General features: G+C 42.5%; 1 protein-coding gene and 1 non-coding gene across 5 annotated transcripts in view; both read right to left on the bottom strand.

The window, feature by feature from the left end:
- LOC134338262 (uncharacterized) overlaps positions 1-15,220 on the bottom strand; it is a 37,366-nt gene extending 22,146 nt beyond the window's left edge. Inside the window, exons 1-3 of one of the 4 annotated variants that reach the window (XM_063033980.1) lie at positions 15,063-15,217; positions 14,203-14,371; positions 6,449-6,601 (exon numbers count right to left, since the gene is read on the bottom strand). Coding sequence is in view for 3 of the 4 variants with exons in the window: in XM_063033977.1 (XP_062890047.1) it covers positions 14,203-14,240 (38 nt within the window). In the remaining variant the exon portion in view is untranslated. Of the gene's footprint in view, positions 1-6,448; positions 6,602-14,202; positions 14,454-14,906; positions 15,042-15,062 lie in introns of those variants that run through there. The other 3 variants (XM_063033977.1, XM_063033979.1, XM_063033978.1) reach the window with 3 other exon arrangements.
- Positions 15,221-19,314: 4,094 nt separating this feature from the next.
- trnar-ucg (transfer RNA arginine (anticodon UCG)) lies at positions 19,315-19,387 on the bottom strand. Its single transcript has one exon. It is a non-coding gene; the product is annotated as a tRNA-Arg (tRNA).
- Between the last annotated feature and the right edge of the window lie 242 nt (positions 19,388-19,629).

Genomic DNA, 19,629 nt, shown 5'->3' with positions numbered 1-19,629 from the left:
AGCTTTCCTTTACACTGTAGGGGGTGCCAGAGACAGATGAGATAAGAATAATGGAAGGATGTGATATACACCCAACAAATAAAGGACAATTGCTTTACCAACTTCAAACTATCACTGGTTGTTTCAATTGACTTTCACACCTCTATTGTGAATGCCGATTGATCTTGCAAGTAGGGAATTTTATTATCTGCAATGACTGTATCATCCCAAGTCAGAAACAGCAGTGGTTTCACCATCATGGCCTGCCTCACAACAAAATGCTGTGGATCAACAAGCAGATTGCTGGAGGAACTCAACAGAGTGAGCAGCATCTGTAGGAGGAAAGGAATTTTCAATGCTTCATCTCAAAACCTTGTAACAGGACAATTCCTTTCATCCACCCAGATGCTGCTTGACCTGTACAGCTCCTTCAGTTGACTGTGTGCAGCACTGGGAGCCTCTTGTGTCTCCAAAATGTTGGACCAGCCACTGACTTGCTATAATGAAAGGAACAAGCTGTTCTATGGAAGTAACTTGCCTTTTGACTCGTCCAATATCTGCAATATGGTATAACTCAGGAATCTGATAGAGTATTTATCCTCTCTAACAACATTCAAGGAACTCAACACTATTTAGAAACGTGCAGCACTGTTGATTCTCCTTCGCCATTCAGTGCTTTACTCGCCCCATCACTGAGATGTCCCCACAGCCCATGGACTCACTTTCAAGGACTCTTCATCTCATGTTCTCGATATCCATTGATATTTATTTATTATTAACATTTCTTTTTTTTCTTTTTGTATTTGCACAGTTTGCTGTCTTTTGCACATTGGTTGCCGGGGGGAGTGTGGTCTTCATTGATCCTGTTGTTCATTCATTCATTATGTGCTGTGTCGTGTGACATGGACCATCATAGCCTTTCCATGATTGTTCTTGGCAAACTTTTCCACAGAAGTGGGTTGCCATTGCTTTCTTCTGGGCACTGTCTTTTCAAGCTGGGTGTCTCCTGCCTTTATCAATACTCTTCAGAAATTGTCTGCCTGGTGTCCGTGGCCACATAACCAGGACTTGTGACTTGTGATATCCACCAGCAGGTCACTCAATGATCTACAAGCTGCCCCCATGGCTTCATGTGACTCCGATCTGGAGGAGCGGGGGCGCTAAGCAGGTGCTACACCTTGCCCAAGGGTGACCTGCAGGCTAGCGGAGGGAAGGAGCATCTTACACCTCCTTTGGTAGAGACAGGTCTCCACCCCGCCATCTTATTCTGTTGTGTTTCTTCTACTTACAGTCAATGCCCACAAAAAATGAATAAATTGGCTGATGACAAAGCAAACAAATTTTAACTGCATTCTACCATTACTGCATTTGCTCTGAATTAACTGATAACATTGCAACTTATTGAAAGAGGTAACAGAAATGCAAGTCCTTTCTAAAAGTTTTTCAGATCCCTTCAAACATCCCATATTTAACCTCCTGAGAATAAACAGCAAGTACAGTGAATTCCAGTTAATTGAGAAACATCAGGACCGGTACATTTCAGCTCAGTGAAGCAGCTGTCTCAATTGGCTGAAGTTTCATGGAAATAATTTAAAAAATATAAAAAAGGGCAAACTACCATTTAACTGAGTAACAAAATATGTATTTAAATGAAATACAAAACAAATTAGAACATTATTAATGCTACTACAGTACTATAAAACTGTGTATTAGTTCCTAATAGTTATCGACAGGGGAATCATGCTAAAGTGTTATTTTGATTGACTATAAATCAACAAAATTAGCTCAGACATTTTCTGTAAATGAGGAAAATCAGCAGACACCTAGTGCACATACTGGACTGCCTTCGTTGAAAGCTTTTGATGATTGCATCCTGCAAATCTTCATCTTTATTGTAACATTCAAGATGATTATCAATACCTTAAAATCCTTCATGGTTCCTAAGTTGTTAAAGTAGTGAAATCATTTCAATTTCACTCCTAGCTAATTCTGATATCTCCAAGCCTGAATGTCTGAATCTGCAGTGAGCTAAACAGTTCTGAATTGACTTACTGCTTATTCCTAACTAGCTACCAGTGAAGAAAATAGCTGCTTATTAAACGCAAGCACTTGCAACTGTAAAACCATTAGACTATAAGATATAGGAGCAGAATTAGGCCATTTGGCCCATCGAGTCTGCTCCGCCATTTCACCATGGCTGATCCATTTCTCTCTCAGCCCCAATCTCCTGCCTTCGTCCCGTATCTTTCACACCCTGGCTAATCAAGAATGCATCAACCCCTGCCTTAAGTATACCCAATGACTTGGCCCCATAGCTACCTGTGGCAATGAATTCCACAGATTCACCACTCTGTGGCTAAAGAGATACCTCCTCATCTCCATTCACTATTTAAAAACTCTTTGCTCTAAGCACAGGGTAGTGTTTAACAGCGCTCATCTGATGTTACAGTCCTAATTAAGTGCCATAACTGTCCCAAATAAATGAAGGGAATCCTGGCTGTTTTCACAATTGCTATTTGTTCTTGAAGTGTTGACCCGAATAAGCAGGTGACCCGATTAAACCAATGGCCCAAATAATTGGAATCCACTGTATTACAAAATTATTCTACTGATGGGTCCTTACATTAGAGTTTGTAATATTTCCCAGCAATGATAAACAGGTAATAATGAGAAGCAGTATCATTCATGGTGAATTTTGTTGTCATCTACAGTATCTTACACAAAACAAGCGATCTAAACACTAGTGCCACTGAACGAGCAGCAAACATAAGATGATTATTTTGGAAGAAGTGAATAAAATGAATTTTATTAGTTCTGCACTGTTTCCTATTTCCTCCTTCTATTTTCAAGTCTGAAAAAGTTTTCCTGCTAAATCAACAAAGAAATGAGGGAAATGTCCAGTTTCACTCATATTTAAACAACTTCTATATAGCTTCCAGGTCATTGCATCCAGCTGGGCTCCTTTATAAGCTGAACGGATACAACGTTTTTGCACAAATGTCAGCAGGAAACTCATTAAGCAGTTTTTATTTGCCAGGATTCATCTCGATGCTGAAGAGTTTTCCAAAGGCGCTTGAGGGTTTCTACAACTTATTCCCAACTTTTCTCGCCCCATCACTGAACCCACTTGCAAGGATTCTTCATCTTCATTTTCTTCTCAGAAGAAGATCTTCTTCTTGGGTCCTTATTTCCCAGTAGAGTATAGACCATTGATGAACTTCCGTCTCCATCGTCCTGTCGATGGTATGTTTGGAGTTTAATATCTCTGTAATCTATTATCGATATTTACAGTATACTTGGTTTATTTGTTATTGTTATTTCTTTCTTTTTGTATTCACACAGTTTGTTGTCTTTTGCACGTTGGTTGTTCGTCCATCCTGCGGGGTGAGATCTTTCGCTGATTCAATTATGTTTCTTGGATTTACTGTGATGGCTCGCAATAAAATGAATCTCAGGTTTGTATTGGTGACATATATGTACTTTATTAGTAAATTTATTTTGAACGTTCTACCTTGTACATGTTACCAAACCACCCCCCCCCCACCACTCAGCCACCCCTTTCTGCATCTGAAATATGATCACGAGGTTTTTAACTCTCAGTACACACAGTGATCCCAGGAAAATCAATAAACCATTGTTTTGTCTGTTTGCATCGAAAATGGTGGAATTGAAATCCCTGTGTTATAGGAAATAAGGTTAGATAAGAGCTAGTTGTGCTGAAACAATTAACTCATCCCCTTTCGTGACATATAATCATTATTTCGCAGTTTTTCATTTCAGTTTATATTCTTTTTATCTCTCATCTAAAATTAGCATTGATTGATTTTATCCCCTCATCCCCCAATCTTAAAGGAGATCAACACAAATTTGTGGAAAGAAATTGCTTCAAACCATGTACAAGCTGTTGGAAAAAAAATGCTATTTGTTTACTTTTTTATAGTTTGCACGATTTGCTCTTTTTTACTCATGTAACCCATAGGTTCGGCCAGCACGCGTTTGTCCAGGGGAAGACAGCCCCTGGCCCAGCCAAGCTGAGAAATCTCGTTTGTGTGGAGGCTGCGTGATGTGTTGCTCGGTTACAAATCCGAGCCGCAAAATATCAGAGAGTACACAGTATGCAATTAAACGATTGGACTTCATAAATCTTAATCTGACTATAGGGTTAGTGAAGAAAATAAAAAGGAAAGGGGCCCATTTTAATGAAAGAGTCTAAAGCACATGTTGGGCTCACGGTTCCGTCCATTCGGTCCCCATCGATCTCCTCCTCCAAGCGTAACTGACCATCGGACCCTCACCCTGAGTCCATTCCTTCCGCCGGTCTACCAACTCTCTCCATTCCCGTCTTCTTTCTTTATCTCTCACTGACAAAAGACTGCAAAATCCCTGTTCCCAGCCCCACAAGAAAGAATAACACACCTCTCACTGGATGGTGCACATTCCAAACCCCTGCTATCTCTAGTCATAACCCAAACGTTGCTCTACAGGGAAACCATTACATTAGCAGTGAAACCTTACAATGCGTTACACACACATCGGGTGTTTGATAGTCTTTGTTGTATGGAGTTATTTTAATGAGTTCTATTGGGTTTCTTTGTTTGGTGGCTGCCTACAAGAAGACAAACCTCGAAGTTGTATATAGTCCATACTCTGACAGTAAATGTACTTTGAAATTAATTATTGCGGTCAAATGGACACAGTCAACGCAATACAGATGAAATCAATCAATTGGAAAATCAGTCAAATGTACGCTGATATATGAACTTGTCTTTGGGCTTTATGGTAGAGAATATAATTTTGATGGCTGGTGGATCCTGGTTTCTCTTCACCTAGTGCTGCTTCCTGGTTAGTACCAGTTATTCCCGTTGTGAGAACCTACATTCAGAAGGATATTACTCACAGGACAATAGGTCCTTGTGTCTGCTTATGCTAATATCATCCATCTCTACCTCACAAGAAACTGTTTTTATTTTCCACCATTTCCTGCAAGATCCAACATCCCACTGTAGGTGAGCAGAAATTCCCTCCACTTAAACCTTCAGAGAGAGCAACCCATTACCTTTGGTCTATGTTATAAGATATGCTCCCTCGGCAACAGCGGTGTTCCCTTGATGTTGTCATAGCCGGGGGAGGTAGTGAGAATAAGCTCCCACTATCAGTTAAATGCTCCCAATGGCATGAGGCTCAAGTAGCCTCTGACAACCAAGTCCCGCTCCTGGCCTTCACGTGTGGCTTAGCTGCTAAGTCTGGTGGAACTGTTTCTACTGACAGGAGAAGGGGAAGATGTTGGTTGCTGGTGCCTTAAAACCAGTCGCTTTGGGCAGATTGGGCTCATCAGCCGTGGTTGTCAGTTCACCTTGGAGAAGGAAAACTCTCATCTCAAACCTTCGCTGCTTTGTAGCTACACCTACTCATGGGAAAGGCTTCGGGCATAAACTTTGAGGGAAAAATCCAGAGCTGGAGTCCCTAAGGCAGTCCAATGTTAAGTTAAATGTTGACTGGCAACTGCTGCGAAGCTGCTGCCAAATTGTATTTGGTCCCTGCTGTCCCATTGCATTCATCAGCTCCGTGGAGTCGGGGGGCGGGGGGAGCCTGCTGCACGGGCAACAGCTTTCTCTCCGTATCGTACTGCCCTGGCTTGTGTAGACAGTTAGGATGCAACATCCAAGGTCGACCCTGATCATCAGAGCTCCTACAAAGGCAAGAGCACCACCCTTCTCTTGGCGAATGTCTAATCATGATCCAGATGGCTCATAATCTTGCTGTTGTATTTGGCCCTGATTAGACCTATTGCAAAGATTCCCCGTTCCTATATTGTATCACCATGACTTTGCTGACATCATTTTCTGTTGGAATACTCATCCATGCCTCTGTTACCTTTGGAGATAATTGTTCCAATATATCTTTGGATGCTCTTTCTCATTCTAACCTCTGTAACCTTGGTGTCATGGAAAACCTGCTGCCCTAGTCCAAACTCAAACCTGTTCAGAGTCAGAATCAGAATCAGGTTTAATATGACAGGAATATGTCATGAAATGTGTTGTTTGTGGCATCAGTACATTGCAATACATTATAATAAAAACTGTGACTTACGGAATGAAGTATATATATAAATTAGGTAAGTAGTGAGGCAGTGTTCATAGGGTCAATGTCCATTCAGAAATCTGATGGCAGAGGGGGGAAGAAGCTATTCCTGAATCACCGAGTGTGTGCCTTCGGGCTCCTGTATCTCCTCCTGATGGCAGCGATGAGAGAGGGCAAGACCTGGGTGATGGGGGTCCTTAATGATGGGGGCCACCTTTTTGAGGCATCGCTCCTGAAGTTGTCCTGGATGGTGAGAAGGCTGGAGCCCATGACAGAAGTGGCTGTGTTTACAACTTTCTGCAGCTTATTTCGATCCTGTGATGTGCCCTCACCCAACCCCGCTTTAAAGGACCTGTTGCTTTTTCTGTTGCAAGTTTAAAATTCTCACCTTCTCCGATTCTGGGCTCAGCCTTTCTGGGTTCTGGTGACTCAGGACCTGCTATTCAGTCAGACTTCCCCTCATGAACCCATGAGGTCTCAGTACATCAATACCGTATTCCTTTACTGCTTTCCCTCCTCCATCCCCACCGACATCTAATCCCTGGGAGAGAAAGAACAAAAGAAGAAAAAGCAGAGTGAAAACAGCTAAATTGCTGGAAAATTCCTCTTCAACCCTCTTAGGTTATTGAAATCAATCCAATAGATTGCACCAACCATGTTTATGTGACGTTAACTTTTTGTTTCAAATTCTAAGTAACTTCATTATCAAAGTACATATAAATCACCATATTCAACAACCCTGAGATTGATTTTCTTGTGAATTCACAGTAAATACAAGTAACACAATAGAATCAATGATAGACCACACTGAACAGGATGGACTAAGGACCAATGTGCAAAAGACAACAAATACAAAAAGGAAGAGGAAAAGAAATAATAATAAAGATTAAATAAGCAATAAATATTGAGAACATGAGATGAAGAGTCCTTGAAAGTGAGCCATTAGGTTGCGGGGACAGTGATAGGGTGAGAGAAGCTGAGTGAGATTATTTCCCCTGGTTCAAGAGCCAGATGGAGAGGCTCTTCTTCAACCAAGAACCAGTTTAAATGTCATCTGAAGATGTGCAGATGGTTAGCTTCTTCTGCATGAGTACACAATAGATTGCAGAGGCTCACTGCTGCCTGGGGAGAGAAGGGTTAACATCCCGCCTACTTCTGCTCTTGTGCAACTTAAATGAATGCTGACTATTTTTTTCCCCAGTTGGTCAAGTTTAATTAATCTGACAGTCAGTTACACAGTCCATTCCTTTTATTATTTTATAAGCACTGTAATTCTTTCCTGATCATAATCCAAACCAATGAGAGGTCCAAAGATTGTTGTAAACCACATGCAGTGAGATTGTACAAAGAGCAGTGAGACAGGGGCCAATTAACCTTTCTTTTGGTGGTGTTGTGGCTGGAGTATGTATTGTGTACACAATACCCAAAGTCTACTGGAATACTCAGAAAACAATATGAAATGTCAATTGGACCATAAGATATTGGACAGAATTAGGCCATTTGGCCCATCAAGTCTGCTCTGCCATTTCATCATGGCTGATTCATTTCCCTCTTAACCCCAATCTCTTGCCCTCTTCCCATAACCTTTCACACCATGACTAATTAAGAACCTGTCAAACTCTGCCATAAATGCACCCAACAATCTGGCCTCAATAGCTACCTGTGGCAACAAATTCCACAGATTTATCCTGCTCTGGCTAAAGAAATCCTTCCTCATCTCTGTTCTAAATGGATGTCCCTATATTTTGAGGTTGTGCCCTCTGGCCTAGACTCCCCCACCAAAGGAAGCATCCTCTTCATATCCACTCTATTCATGTTTTTTAACATTTGATAGTTTTCAATTAGATTCTCCCCTCATTCTTCTTAAATCCGGTGAGTACAGGCCCAGAGGCTTCAATCACTGCTTATATAATCCCTTCATCGCAGAATTATCCATGTGGACCTCTCTGAACTCTCTGCAATGTAGAACATAGAACAGTACAGCACATTACAGGCCCTTCGGCCCACAATGTTGAGCTAACCCTCAAACCCTGCCTCCCATATAACCCTCCACCTTAAATTCCTCTATATAACTGTCTAGTAGTCTCTTAAATTTCATTAATGTATCTGCCTCCACCACTGACTCAGGCAGTGCATTCCACGCACCAACCACTCTCTGAGTAAAAAACCTTCCTCTAATATCTCCTTTGAACTTCCCACCCCTTACCTTAAAGCCAGGTCCTCTTGTATTGAGCAGTGGTGCCCTGGGGAAGAGACGCTGGCTATCCACTCTATCTATTCCTCTTAATATCTTGTACACCTCTATCATGTCTCCTCTCATCCTCCTTCTCTCCAAAGAGTAAAGCCCTCGCTCCCTTAATCTCTGATCATAATCCATACTCTCTAAACCAGGCAGCATCCTGGTAAATCTCCTCAGTACCCTTTCCAATGCTTCAACATCCTTCCTACAGTGAGGCGACCAGAACTGGATACAGTACTCCAAGTGTGGCCTAACCAGAGTTTTATACAGCTGCATCATTATATCGTGACTCTTAAACTCTATCCTTCGACTTTTGAAAGCTAACACCCCATAAGCTTTCTTAACTACCCTATCTAACTGTGAGGCAACTTTCAGTGATCTGTGGACATGTACCCCCAGATCCCTCTGCTCCTCCACACTACTAAGTATCCTGCCATTTTGTACTCTGCCTTGGAGTTTGTCCTTCCAAAGTGTACCACCTCACACTTCTCCGGGTTGAACTCCATCTGCCACTTCTCAGCCCACTTCTGCATCATATCAATGTCTCTCTGCAATCTTCGATAATCCTCTACACTATCTACAACACCACCAATCTTTGTGGCATCTGCAAACTTGCCAACCCACCCTTCTACCCCCACATCCAGGTCGTTAATAAAAATCACGAGGAGTAAAGGTCCCAGAACAGATCCTTGTGGGACACCAGTAGTCACAACCCTCCAATCTGAATGTACTATCTCCACCACGACCCTCTGCCTTCTGCAGGCAAGCCAATTCTGAATCCACCTGACCAAACTTCCCTGGATCCCATGCCTTCTGAATTTCTGAATAAGCCTACCATGTGGAACCTTGTCAAATGCCTTACTAAAATCCATATAGATCACATCCACTGCACTACCCTCATCTATATGCCTGGTCACCTCCTCAAAGAACTCTATCAGGCTTGTTAGACACGGATCTGCCCTTCACAAAACCATGCTGACTGTCCCTGATCAGACCATGATTCTCTAAATGCCCAGAGATCCTATCTCTAAGAATCTTTTCCAACAGCTTTCCCACCACAGACATAAAGCTCACTGGTCTATAATTACCCGGACTATCCCTACTACCTTTTTTGAACAAGGGGACAACATTCGCCTCCCTTCAATCCTCCGGTACCATTCCCGTGGACAACGAGGATATAAAGATCCTAGCCAGAGGCTCAGCAATCTCTTCCCTCGCCTCATGGAGCAGCCTGGGGAATATTCCGTCAGGCCCCGGGGACTTATCTGTCCCAATGTATTTTAACAACTCCAACACCTCCTCTCCCTTAATATCTACATGCTCCAGAACATCAACCTCACTCATATTGTCCTCACCATCATCAAGTTCCCTCTCATTGGTGAATATCGAAGAAAAGTATTCATTGAGGACCTTGCTCACTTCCATAGCCTCCAAGCACATCTTCCCACCTTTATCTCTAATTGGTCCTACCTTCACTGTCATCAAATCCTTTCTTAGAAACAGGGCCCAAAACTGTTCAAAGTAATCCAAGTGAGGCCTCACCAGTGCCTTATACAGCCCCAGAATTTCAGCCTCGCTTTTATATTCTAGTCCTATCAAAATGAATGCTAACATTGCATTTGTCTTCCTCATCACCAGTTCAGCTTGCAAATTAACCTTTAGGGAATCCTACACAAGGACTCCCAAATCCCTTTGTACCTTGGATTTTTGAATGTTTTCCCTGTTTAAAGCTGCTAGATGAAATGGTATGCCAGGGTTTCACTGTGGACCAGTAAAATAGTGTTAGTTCATGTACATCTATTTTTCAATGAAATTACTTTCCACTTGTCATTGAAGGCACAGTTACTCATTATAATGTAGAAAAGGTTAAATCAAACATACTGTAACTCATGAAGAGTTAATAAAATTCTAAATGTGTAATTTGAGGTTTAAAGGGCAGCATTCCAGCCTTGTTAAACATTCGTTTAAATCACTGGGGCATAAATCGAGTTACATCAATGCTCAAAGGATTCAAATCCTTTCTGAAGCTATTGACATTCACTGGGATACACCTTGTGAGAGCTGATTCACCTTTCAGGATCTCACTCAATGGGCTCTGTGTTGACCTAGCCACTGTCCATCACAACATCAAAGCCATGGGAAGAATAAAAGCTCTTTCATCTCTTTGAAGAAGGTACAGGAGCCTCAAGTCCCACACCACCAGGTTCAGGAACTATTATTACCCCTCAACCATCAGGCTCCTGAACCAGAGGCAATAATTTCACTCACCCCAGCAATGAACTAATTCCACAAGCTATGGTCTCACTTTTAAGGATTCTACAACTTACATTTATTGTTTCTTTTTTTCTTTTTTTATTTGCACAGTTTGTCGTCTTTTGCACGTTGGTTGTTTGTCCATCCTTTGGGTGTGGACTTTCATTGATTCTATTGTGTTTCTTGGATTTACTGTGATTGCCAACAGAAAATGAATCTCAGCCCTGTATATTGTGACATACATGTATTTCGATAATAAGTTTACTTTGAACTTTGAGCCAATCCTATCATTCCATCAGGTAATAACTGATTTATACCACAGTACCCACTGACCTCCTTTTGGTGCTTCTCATTCAATAGCCCTACCCCACGACAAACATCTGTTCTTCAATTCATAAAAACAAATCACAATGCCATTTCCCCAGATCGTTCACAAGTGATGACACTTGAAAAATGTTTCATTGAGTAGAAAGTGCTTTCAAATATCTTGAGGGTTCTTAAGGATGATAAATAAATCCACTTTGTTCTTTCTTTTATTGCTATTGTGATAGATCATCAGTTTAACCTCTTTTACCTGCTGGTAACGGATACAGCTGGATCAGAGTCAAGTTTCTTTCTCCTTAACTTCTCCCATTTGAATTTTGTGTGCTCGCATATTTTGTTCTTATGCTTCAACAGCAGATAAATTATATGTCATGATTGATAGGAAATGATGGAATCGGGAAATTAAACTCTTTGGGGTGGAAATTCAGCTTCAGATGGATCTGGTCTCCACGTGTAGCGTAGAAGTTAACACAACACTTTAAACTACCAGCGACCAGCGTTCAATTCCCACTGTTGCCTGTAAGGAGTTTGTACGTTCTCCCTGTGACCGCATGGGTTTCCTCCCACAGTCCAAAGACGTCCGGGTTGGTAGATTAATTGGTCATTGTAAATTGTCCTGTGATTAGGCTCGGGTTAAACTGGGGGATTGCTGGATAGCACAGCTTGGAGGGCCAGAAGGGTTTTTTTCCCCCACACTGTATCTCAATGAATGAACAAATAAATAAATCCTTTGGATATCTGCTTCTATTCTTCACCATTTTCACTGCCTCATATAATTCCTACGTTAATAGAAATAAAATAGTTCCTGTAATTACTCAGAATCAGGTTTAACATCACCAGCATATGTCATGAAATTTGTTGTTTTACAACAGCAGTACAATGCAATACATAACATTAAAAAACTGTAAATAAGTGCAAAAAAGGGAAAAATGTAGTGAGGAGGTGTTCATGGGTTCAATATCTATTTACAAATTGGATGACAGAGAGGAAGAAGCTGTTCCTGAATCACTGAGTGTGTGCCTTCAGGCTCCTGTACCTCCTTCCTGATGGTAGCAATGAGAAGAGGGCAGGTCCTGGGTGATGGGGTCCTTAATGATGGATGCTGCCTTTCTGAGGCCCGGCTCCTTGAAGATGTCCTAGATGCTGGGGAGGCTGGTGCCCATGATGGAGATGACTCCAATACAGAGGAAGTACGAAGAAAAATATGGCTGTTCTATGGTGACTTCCACTCAACAATTTTATCATAGATCCTTACAGCAGGAGACTGACCTTCTGACACTGCGAAATGTCCTAACTGTACAGCACTGCCTCTGTACCGAATATCTATCATTGCTGCTTGCCTTCAGTACCAATCTTCTGTCAAAGCAATCTTCCCTCAGTTTTGAACCAACAATTCATCACTGTCTTAATATCAAACTCCTATAACACCCTTCATTTCTGATCCAGCGTTAGTAACGCAGAGTGAGCCAACTTGACCGGCGAATATTTCACAATCTTTGAGCAGGAACCAAGTTTTAAATCAGAGAGTTTTCTGAGGTTGAGTGTTTTGTAGATCAACTCTCGCACATTGTCCACCCAATATCAAAGAATCAGCACAGTCTGTGACAACCGCGGACACCGCTGCGGAGTCTGGGCACCCTCGCAGACGGGCAGCTGAAAGAAGACGCCAATCACGCACATGAGAATGCATACTTTCCAACTATTCCGGGTTTCTTTGTAATTGTATTTAACTCCCTTCCTTGCGTTTCATTCCTGTTAAGTGTGAATTGAAGGATAGTGACAATGTCCTTCTTACCTTGGTCCACATTCCGGAAGGGAAGATTAGTGACTTAGATAGATGTTGTTAAAAGCAGTGTATTAATTTAGTTCTGGGTTACTGCTTTTGAGCCGCAGTGACGGTTTTAGTTTTTAGTTAATCTGAGAGTTTTTAATTAGTGGCCCTGTTGGCCTGGCGTTTATTATTTCCCTCTGTTCTGTACAATTTTTATCAAAACTCAGAGGACCGTTCATTCTGTTTCTGTGTCTGTGTCTTGGGCCATCCCTGAACTCCTGTCCAGGTCAGAAGGCTGTGGTTTCGAGCACTAGGTCCTGAGCTAGCATTCCGCCGCAGTGCAGACAGTGGGTGGCACTGGCACTGTCTCGGGTGCTAGACGCAGTGCAGACAGTGGGTGGCACTGGCCGTGTCTCGGGTGCTAGACGTCCTTTGGACAACGCGCAAAACAGAGTCCCCTCGGACAAACTGGAAGATTGTGAGGCAATTTTTTTTTAAGTGAGTGATTCAACTTCCAATCAATTAAACCCATTTCCGGTCATTATCTCCTTGCTGTTTCTCAAATTTCAAATTAAATTTATTTTCAAAGTACATATACGTCACTACATACAAACCTGAGATTCATTGCCTTGCAGGCATTCACAGTAAACACAAAGAAACAAGAGAATCAATGGAAAACTGCACAAATAACCAATGTGCAAATACAAACAGAAAACAATCCAAATTAACAATAATAAATAAATAACAAATACTGAGAACATGAGATGAAGAGCCCTTGTTGGGGTGAGTGAAGTTGTTCAAGAGCCTGATGGTATAGCTAATAACCATTTTGCCCAGGCTGTCCTTCACAGATTTCGACCATTCAGTCAAATATTTCAATAGACAATAGACAATAGACAATAGGTTCAGGAGTAGGCCATTCGGCCCTTCGAGCCAGCACCGCCATTCACTGTGATCATGGCTGATCATCCACAATCAGTATCCAGTTCCTGCCTTATCCCCATAACCTTTGATTCCGCTATCTTTAAGAGTTCTATCCATCTCTTTCTTGAAAGCATCCAGAGACTTGGCCTCCACAGCCTTCTGGGGCAGAGCATTCCATACATCCACCACTCTCTGGGTGAAAAAGTTTTTCTTCAACTCCGTTCTAAATGGCCTACCCCTTATTCTTAAACTGTGGCCTCTGGTTCTGGACTCACGCATCAACGGGAACATGCTTCCTGCCTCCGGCGTGTCCAATCCTTTAATAATCGTATGTTTCAATAAGATCCCCTCTCAGCCTTCTAAATTCCAGAGTATACAAGCCCAGTCCCTCCAATCTTTCGACATATGACAGTCCCGCCATCCCGGGAATTAACCTCGTGAACCTATGCTGCACTCCCTCAATAGCAAGATTGTCCTTCCTCAAATTTGGAGACCAAAACTGCACACAGTACTCCAGGTGTGGTCTGTAACAAAATTGTGTGAATGCAAGCCTTTCTCCCCTTCTTTCATTCATTGATTACAATTAATATTTTATTCCAAACACAGTCAAAATTTAATTTATTAAACTCACCTTGACCTTTGTGAGCAACGTTTAACTTCACTGTGCATAGTATGCACCTGTCCACCTTGCCTTTCGCTGCTTCAAACCACAACCAAGCACTGCCCCAAAGCCGGAATCAGCAGGATATATATCAGAGGGGGTGGGGGAGGAGTATTGGCTTTGGCACCAGTCCATATACCTTCGATTAAAAAAATTCAAATCAAGCAGAAGTTCACAAGGCAAGAATGATATTTCACTTCTCATATCTTTTCAAACCTGAGGAACCAGTAATACATCCTCTCTATAGGAGTCAATAAGGAACAAGGAAAAGGAACTTTTTTTATTGCTATTTATAGTTACTGACTACAGAGAGGGAACACCTTGGATGTCAAGGTACATTAATCTGTAAACTCAAACAACAGGAATTCTGCAGATGCTGGAAATTCAAGCAACACACATGTAAACTGTTGTGTTTCACAGAAGTACGTAAGGTGTCACTTAGCGACACAGCTTCACCGAACACTGGCTTCAAGTGTTCGAAAATAACCCTAATATCCAACATCCACTGCTACTAGATTGAGAGTTTATTGAGAATTGCGACTAGACACTAACTCTAAATCCGTTTAAAATGATCTAAAAGTGAATGCTTTCTGCCAAGATTATATGAGAATGATCAGTCTGGCATCTTTTAATTTTTTTATTTCCTTATATAACAAATCACCACGGTAGTTTACCAGTTCGCGTGACGCTATTTCAGCCGGGGGCGTTTTGGAGTTTGAAGTTCAATTCTCGTGCCTCGCACTCTGTACTAAAACTAAGGCGCCTCTGTACATCCTCCGCGTGCAATACGTGGGTCTTCTCCGATTTCCTCCCACAGTCCAAAGACTTACCGTGCAGGTTAATATGTCATTGTAAATTATCCCGCGATGAGGTTAAGATTAAGATCGGATTTTTCGGGTGTGGCTGGGTTGGTGTGGCTCGAATAGCTGAAAGGGCCAACTCCACGCTGTATCGCTAAAGAAGTAAAGAGCTATAGGCTGCTTGATTCCTAAGGACAGGTGGAAATGCAAACTTTTTTTTATTATTTGGAGTTACAGCGCGGTGATAGGTCCTTCCTGCCTAACAAGCCCAATTACACACGTGACCTATAAACCTGCTGAACCCACATTAGACTGTTGCTTCCTGATTACAGCTCTGCCTTCAATATTATAATTCCAAGCAAACTCATCTCCAAATTTCCAGGCCTCCCTTTGCAACTGGATCCTTGACAGGATAATCAGTAAGAGAAGGTAGGCAGCAACACCTCCGCCATGACTATTCACAACACTCATCCCCCGAATCTACTCCCCATTATCTCACCAATGTGTGGCCGATTCCGGCTCTACCTCTGCAAGCTCCCAGATGATACGAGCTCAAGTGGGCCAAGTATCAAATACTGCCGAGTCAGAGTACAAGAAGGAGACAGAGAGCCTCAGCGTCAGAAAAACTAAAGAGCTGGCCATGGACTTCAGAGAAGCGTCGCTGCACATGCTCCTGTCTACATCAACTGTGTTGAGGTCGAGAGAGTTGAGAGCTTCAAACTTCTAGAACTGAACATCACGAATAGCTTATCCTCGTTCAACCACTTTGACCCCATGACCAAGAAAACTTTCCAGCGGCTCAGGAAGCCGAGAAAATTTCTCAACCCTGTCCATTTTCATCGATGCACCATAGGAAGCATCCTAACTACATGCACCTCAGCTTGATATGGTAACTGCCCATGACTGCAAGAAACAGCAGAGAGTTATGGATATAGTTCAGTGTATCATGGGAACCAGTTTCTCCCCGATGGACTCTGTCTATAAAGCAGCCAAGATAATCAAAGGACATACCAGCCCCAGACATTCCACCCACTTCCTCTCCCATTGGGCAGAAAACACGAAAGCTTGAAAGCACATACCACTAGGCTCAAGGACAGCTTCTATCTTGCTGTTATATGACTATTGAATGGTCCCTAATACGATAAAATGGACTCTTCATCTCACAATCTCTCTTGTCATGGCCTTGTACTTAATGGTCTGCGTGTACTGCACTTTCTTTGTAACTACACCGAATCAGAAGATGGCATAAAAAAGGGTGGGGATCCCTCTGCTAGAGGAAATGGTTGAAGCAAATACAACAACAACCTTTGAAACGGAATTGGACAGGAAGATGGATAGGAAGAGCTTAGAAAGTCATGGGTGAAGTGCTGGTAAATGGGACTAACTTGCGTGGGCATCTTGGTCGGGAAGGACTAGGTGAAATGAAGGGCTCGTTTCATTGCTACTTCACTTTGGCGGTATTGGTTTGGAGGAGTGAGCGGTGTGTGACTCAGATGGAACATAGTGAGGTCTTGGTATGTGTTTGTGGAGAGTATTTATTATCCTGTCGGAGAATTTACAACTAGCAATTCATGTTCAAAATAAGGGATTTCCCCATCAGGACATATCTCGCTCGGACAGTTGCAAGCTCTTGGAGTTCTCTTCCTTAAAGGGAGATGTAAGTCTTTGAATATTTTAAATCTGCAGTTAGATAGCAGTTTGAAAAGTAGGCGAGTGATAGATTAGAACACGTGACTGTAGAACAACACAGAGAAAAAGTGCTGGAGGAACTCAGCAGGCCTGGCAGCATCTAGGAAAAGAGTACAGTCGACGTTGCGGGCCGAACCCCTTCGACAGGACAGCATCTGCAGTTTTTCTCTTGTAAGTGAATGTAGAGCTGAGGTTGCAATCAGATCAGCTTTGATCGTATTTAACAATGGTGTAGACTCACCATTTTATTCTTCCTGTAATTCATAATATTGTAAACCCCTCACTCCTTGGACACCCCATACACTCTGGTGAAGGGGCCCGTCGTGCCCTTTCCGGCACAGCTCACTCACCTTTGTCCCCACCGGCCACTCGAGAGTGCTGTTTGCATGCGAAAGCGGCCACACGCTGCAACGCCGCTTCGACAGGCGGCTAAAATCAGGTGAGGGTAGCCGGCGGCCTCAAACCCCGGTGAGATAGGGGCATGGGACATGGGGCATGCCTGCCCCAGCATGCAAGGCCCGCTCTTGCGGACTGAACGGGTGAGATCCAACGGCCAGGAAGGCGGTACTGCAACAAGAGCGATGGGCATGGCAAGGCATAGAAGACATCTTGGTCATCCACCGCAAACAAGGAAGACCCCAGTTTGTGATACTTGATCATACCTCTGGACTTGAACTTCTGGAGTCGAGAGAGTGGAACTGCTCCAATGCAACGGCTTTCCCACTTCTAAAAATCTCCTGCACAGGTTTCCTGTCATCGTCGGACACGGTTGACAACCGCCATCAAACTAAAACAATTTCCCCTTATCTATGTTAATTACATTCATCATCTTAAACACCACAATAGGATCATTCTTGGATCGAATGTTAAGCATTTTAAGACCTTTGCCAAGTTACAACAAGGTGCTAGCAAACAAACTGCTGGAGAAACTCACTGGGTCGAGGAGCATCTGTGGGAAGTGAAGACCCTTTGAAGCTGCGGGTCAAGAGCCTGCAGTCCTAATGCAGGGCTCGACGCGAAACGTGGACAGTTCCTTCCTCCCGCAGATGCCACTTGATCCTTCAACGTTCAAAGTAACACTCAAAACACGCTGGAGGAACTCAGCAGGTCGGGCAGCATCCGTGGAAAAGATCGGTCGACGTTTCGGGCCGGAACCCTTGACCCCAGCATCTGCAGATTATTTTGTGTTTTGTCTTTACGTTCAAAGTAAATTTATCAAATCAGAATCGAGTTTAATACCACTGTACATTGAACTACATATTTTAAAAACTGTAATTTGCAGTAAGTATATACATTTAAAAAGTTCAATTAAATGAATCGTGCGAAAAGCCAGGTGGGGAAGTGGTGAGGTAGTGTTCATGGGTTCAATGTCCATTCAGAAATCGGATGGCAGAGGGGAAGAAACAATTGCTGATTCGTTGAGCATCGCCTTGAGGCTCCTGGACCTCCTTCCTGATGGTAGCAATGAGAAGAGGGCATGTCCTGGTTGATGGGTGTCCTTAATGATGATGCCGCCTTTTTGAGGCATCACTCCTTGAAGATGGCCTGGGTGATGGAACCGACTGAGTTCATAACTTTCTGCAGCTTGTTTCGATCCTGTGCGGTACTCACTCCCCTTCATACCAGTTGGAGATGCAGCCAGTTAAAATGCTCTCCGCTGTACATCTATAGAACTATGCGAGTGTCTTTGGCGACATACCAAATCTCCTCAACCTCCTAATGAAACAGAGTCATGCCTTCTTTGTAATTGCAGCAATATGCTGGACCCAAGGTGGATCCTCAGAGATATTCAGACCTAGGAACTTGAAATTGAAATTACACACGTCACCTTAATTTCCCCCGAGATCCATTTTCTTGCAGGAATTCACAGTCGGACAAAAATGCAACAGAATCTGTGAAACAGAGTCAGCAGATAGTTTCTACCTCCAGATCCCAGCATCTGCAGTCCCTTTGTGTCCAGCTTGAGTGTTGTTCTTGCCCGTAAAGAACGAAGACACTCTGGCAAACTACAGAAATAATTCAAAAGAATGGTACCAGAAGTAAGCACGTGGTTTAATGGGAAAATTGAGAAATTTGGAGATGAATTTCTTTTACAACTGGAGACTTAAAAAGAGGTTTCTAGTGTCAGGTGTGGAAGGAGCATAGGTTGGAAAAGATAAGAAATGGAAAGAGTTGAAAACTAGGAGTAATAAATACGCAGAATCATGGGAGATGGAGATCTGAAGTAGAAATAGAAACGCTGGAAATACTCGGGATGAGAGAGAAGCATAGGTAATGTTTCAGTTCTTTCATCAGATCTGATTATTTTTCAGACATTAATAGAAAATAGTTTGGCTAATAGCCTGTTTTTTTAAAACAAAAATACGTTTATTATAAATTCAAAGCACTACCGTACTATTATCCAATCACATTACAAACAAAACTAGAAAAATCATGACTAACGCAGACCCACATTCCCATCCTTATGTTAGGGTCGTAGCAGCCATCCTGATTTTACCTCATCGAATCAAGGGTGGGATATAGATAACCGTTTCTCCATTTGTTTGATACAATTGTACCCACTGTAGAAATTAAAACCTTGAGGTGAGCAGTACGACCGTAACAGGACTCGAACCTGCAATCTTCTGATCCGAAGTCAGACGCCTTATCCATTAGGCCACACGGTCAACCTGCTTAAAGCATCTTGTAGTTGGGGGTATCAACAAAGTCGAATCATGACTATTATACCGTTATTTTTCGATAACCTCTGATTTTTTCCAACATATTTTAAAAAATATTTATTTCAGAGATCTTAAAAAAGAACTTGCAGGACAGTCTTCTGCTAAGTTTGTTGGCTTAGCAATGCCTTCACATAACTCAGAAAAAATGTTAACGCGAAACATTAATACCAATCCATTTTTTATGGCTG

This window comes from Mobula hypostoma, chromosome 26, assembly GCF_963921235.1.
Source record: "Mobula hypostoma chromosome 26, sMobHyp1.1, whole genome shotgun sequence".
Classification (NCBI taxonomy): Eukaryota; Metazoa; Chordata; class Chondrichthyes; order Myliobatiformes; family Myliobatidae; genus Mobula; species Mobula hypostoma.
The sequence above is the reverse complement of the archived record's forward strand: the minus strand, read 5'-3'. Positions and strand labels throughout refer to the sequence as shown.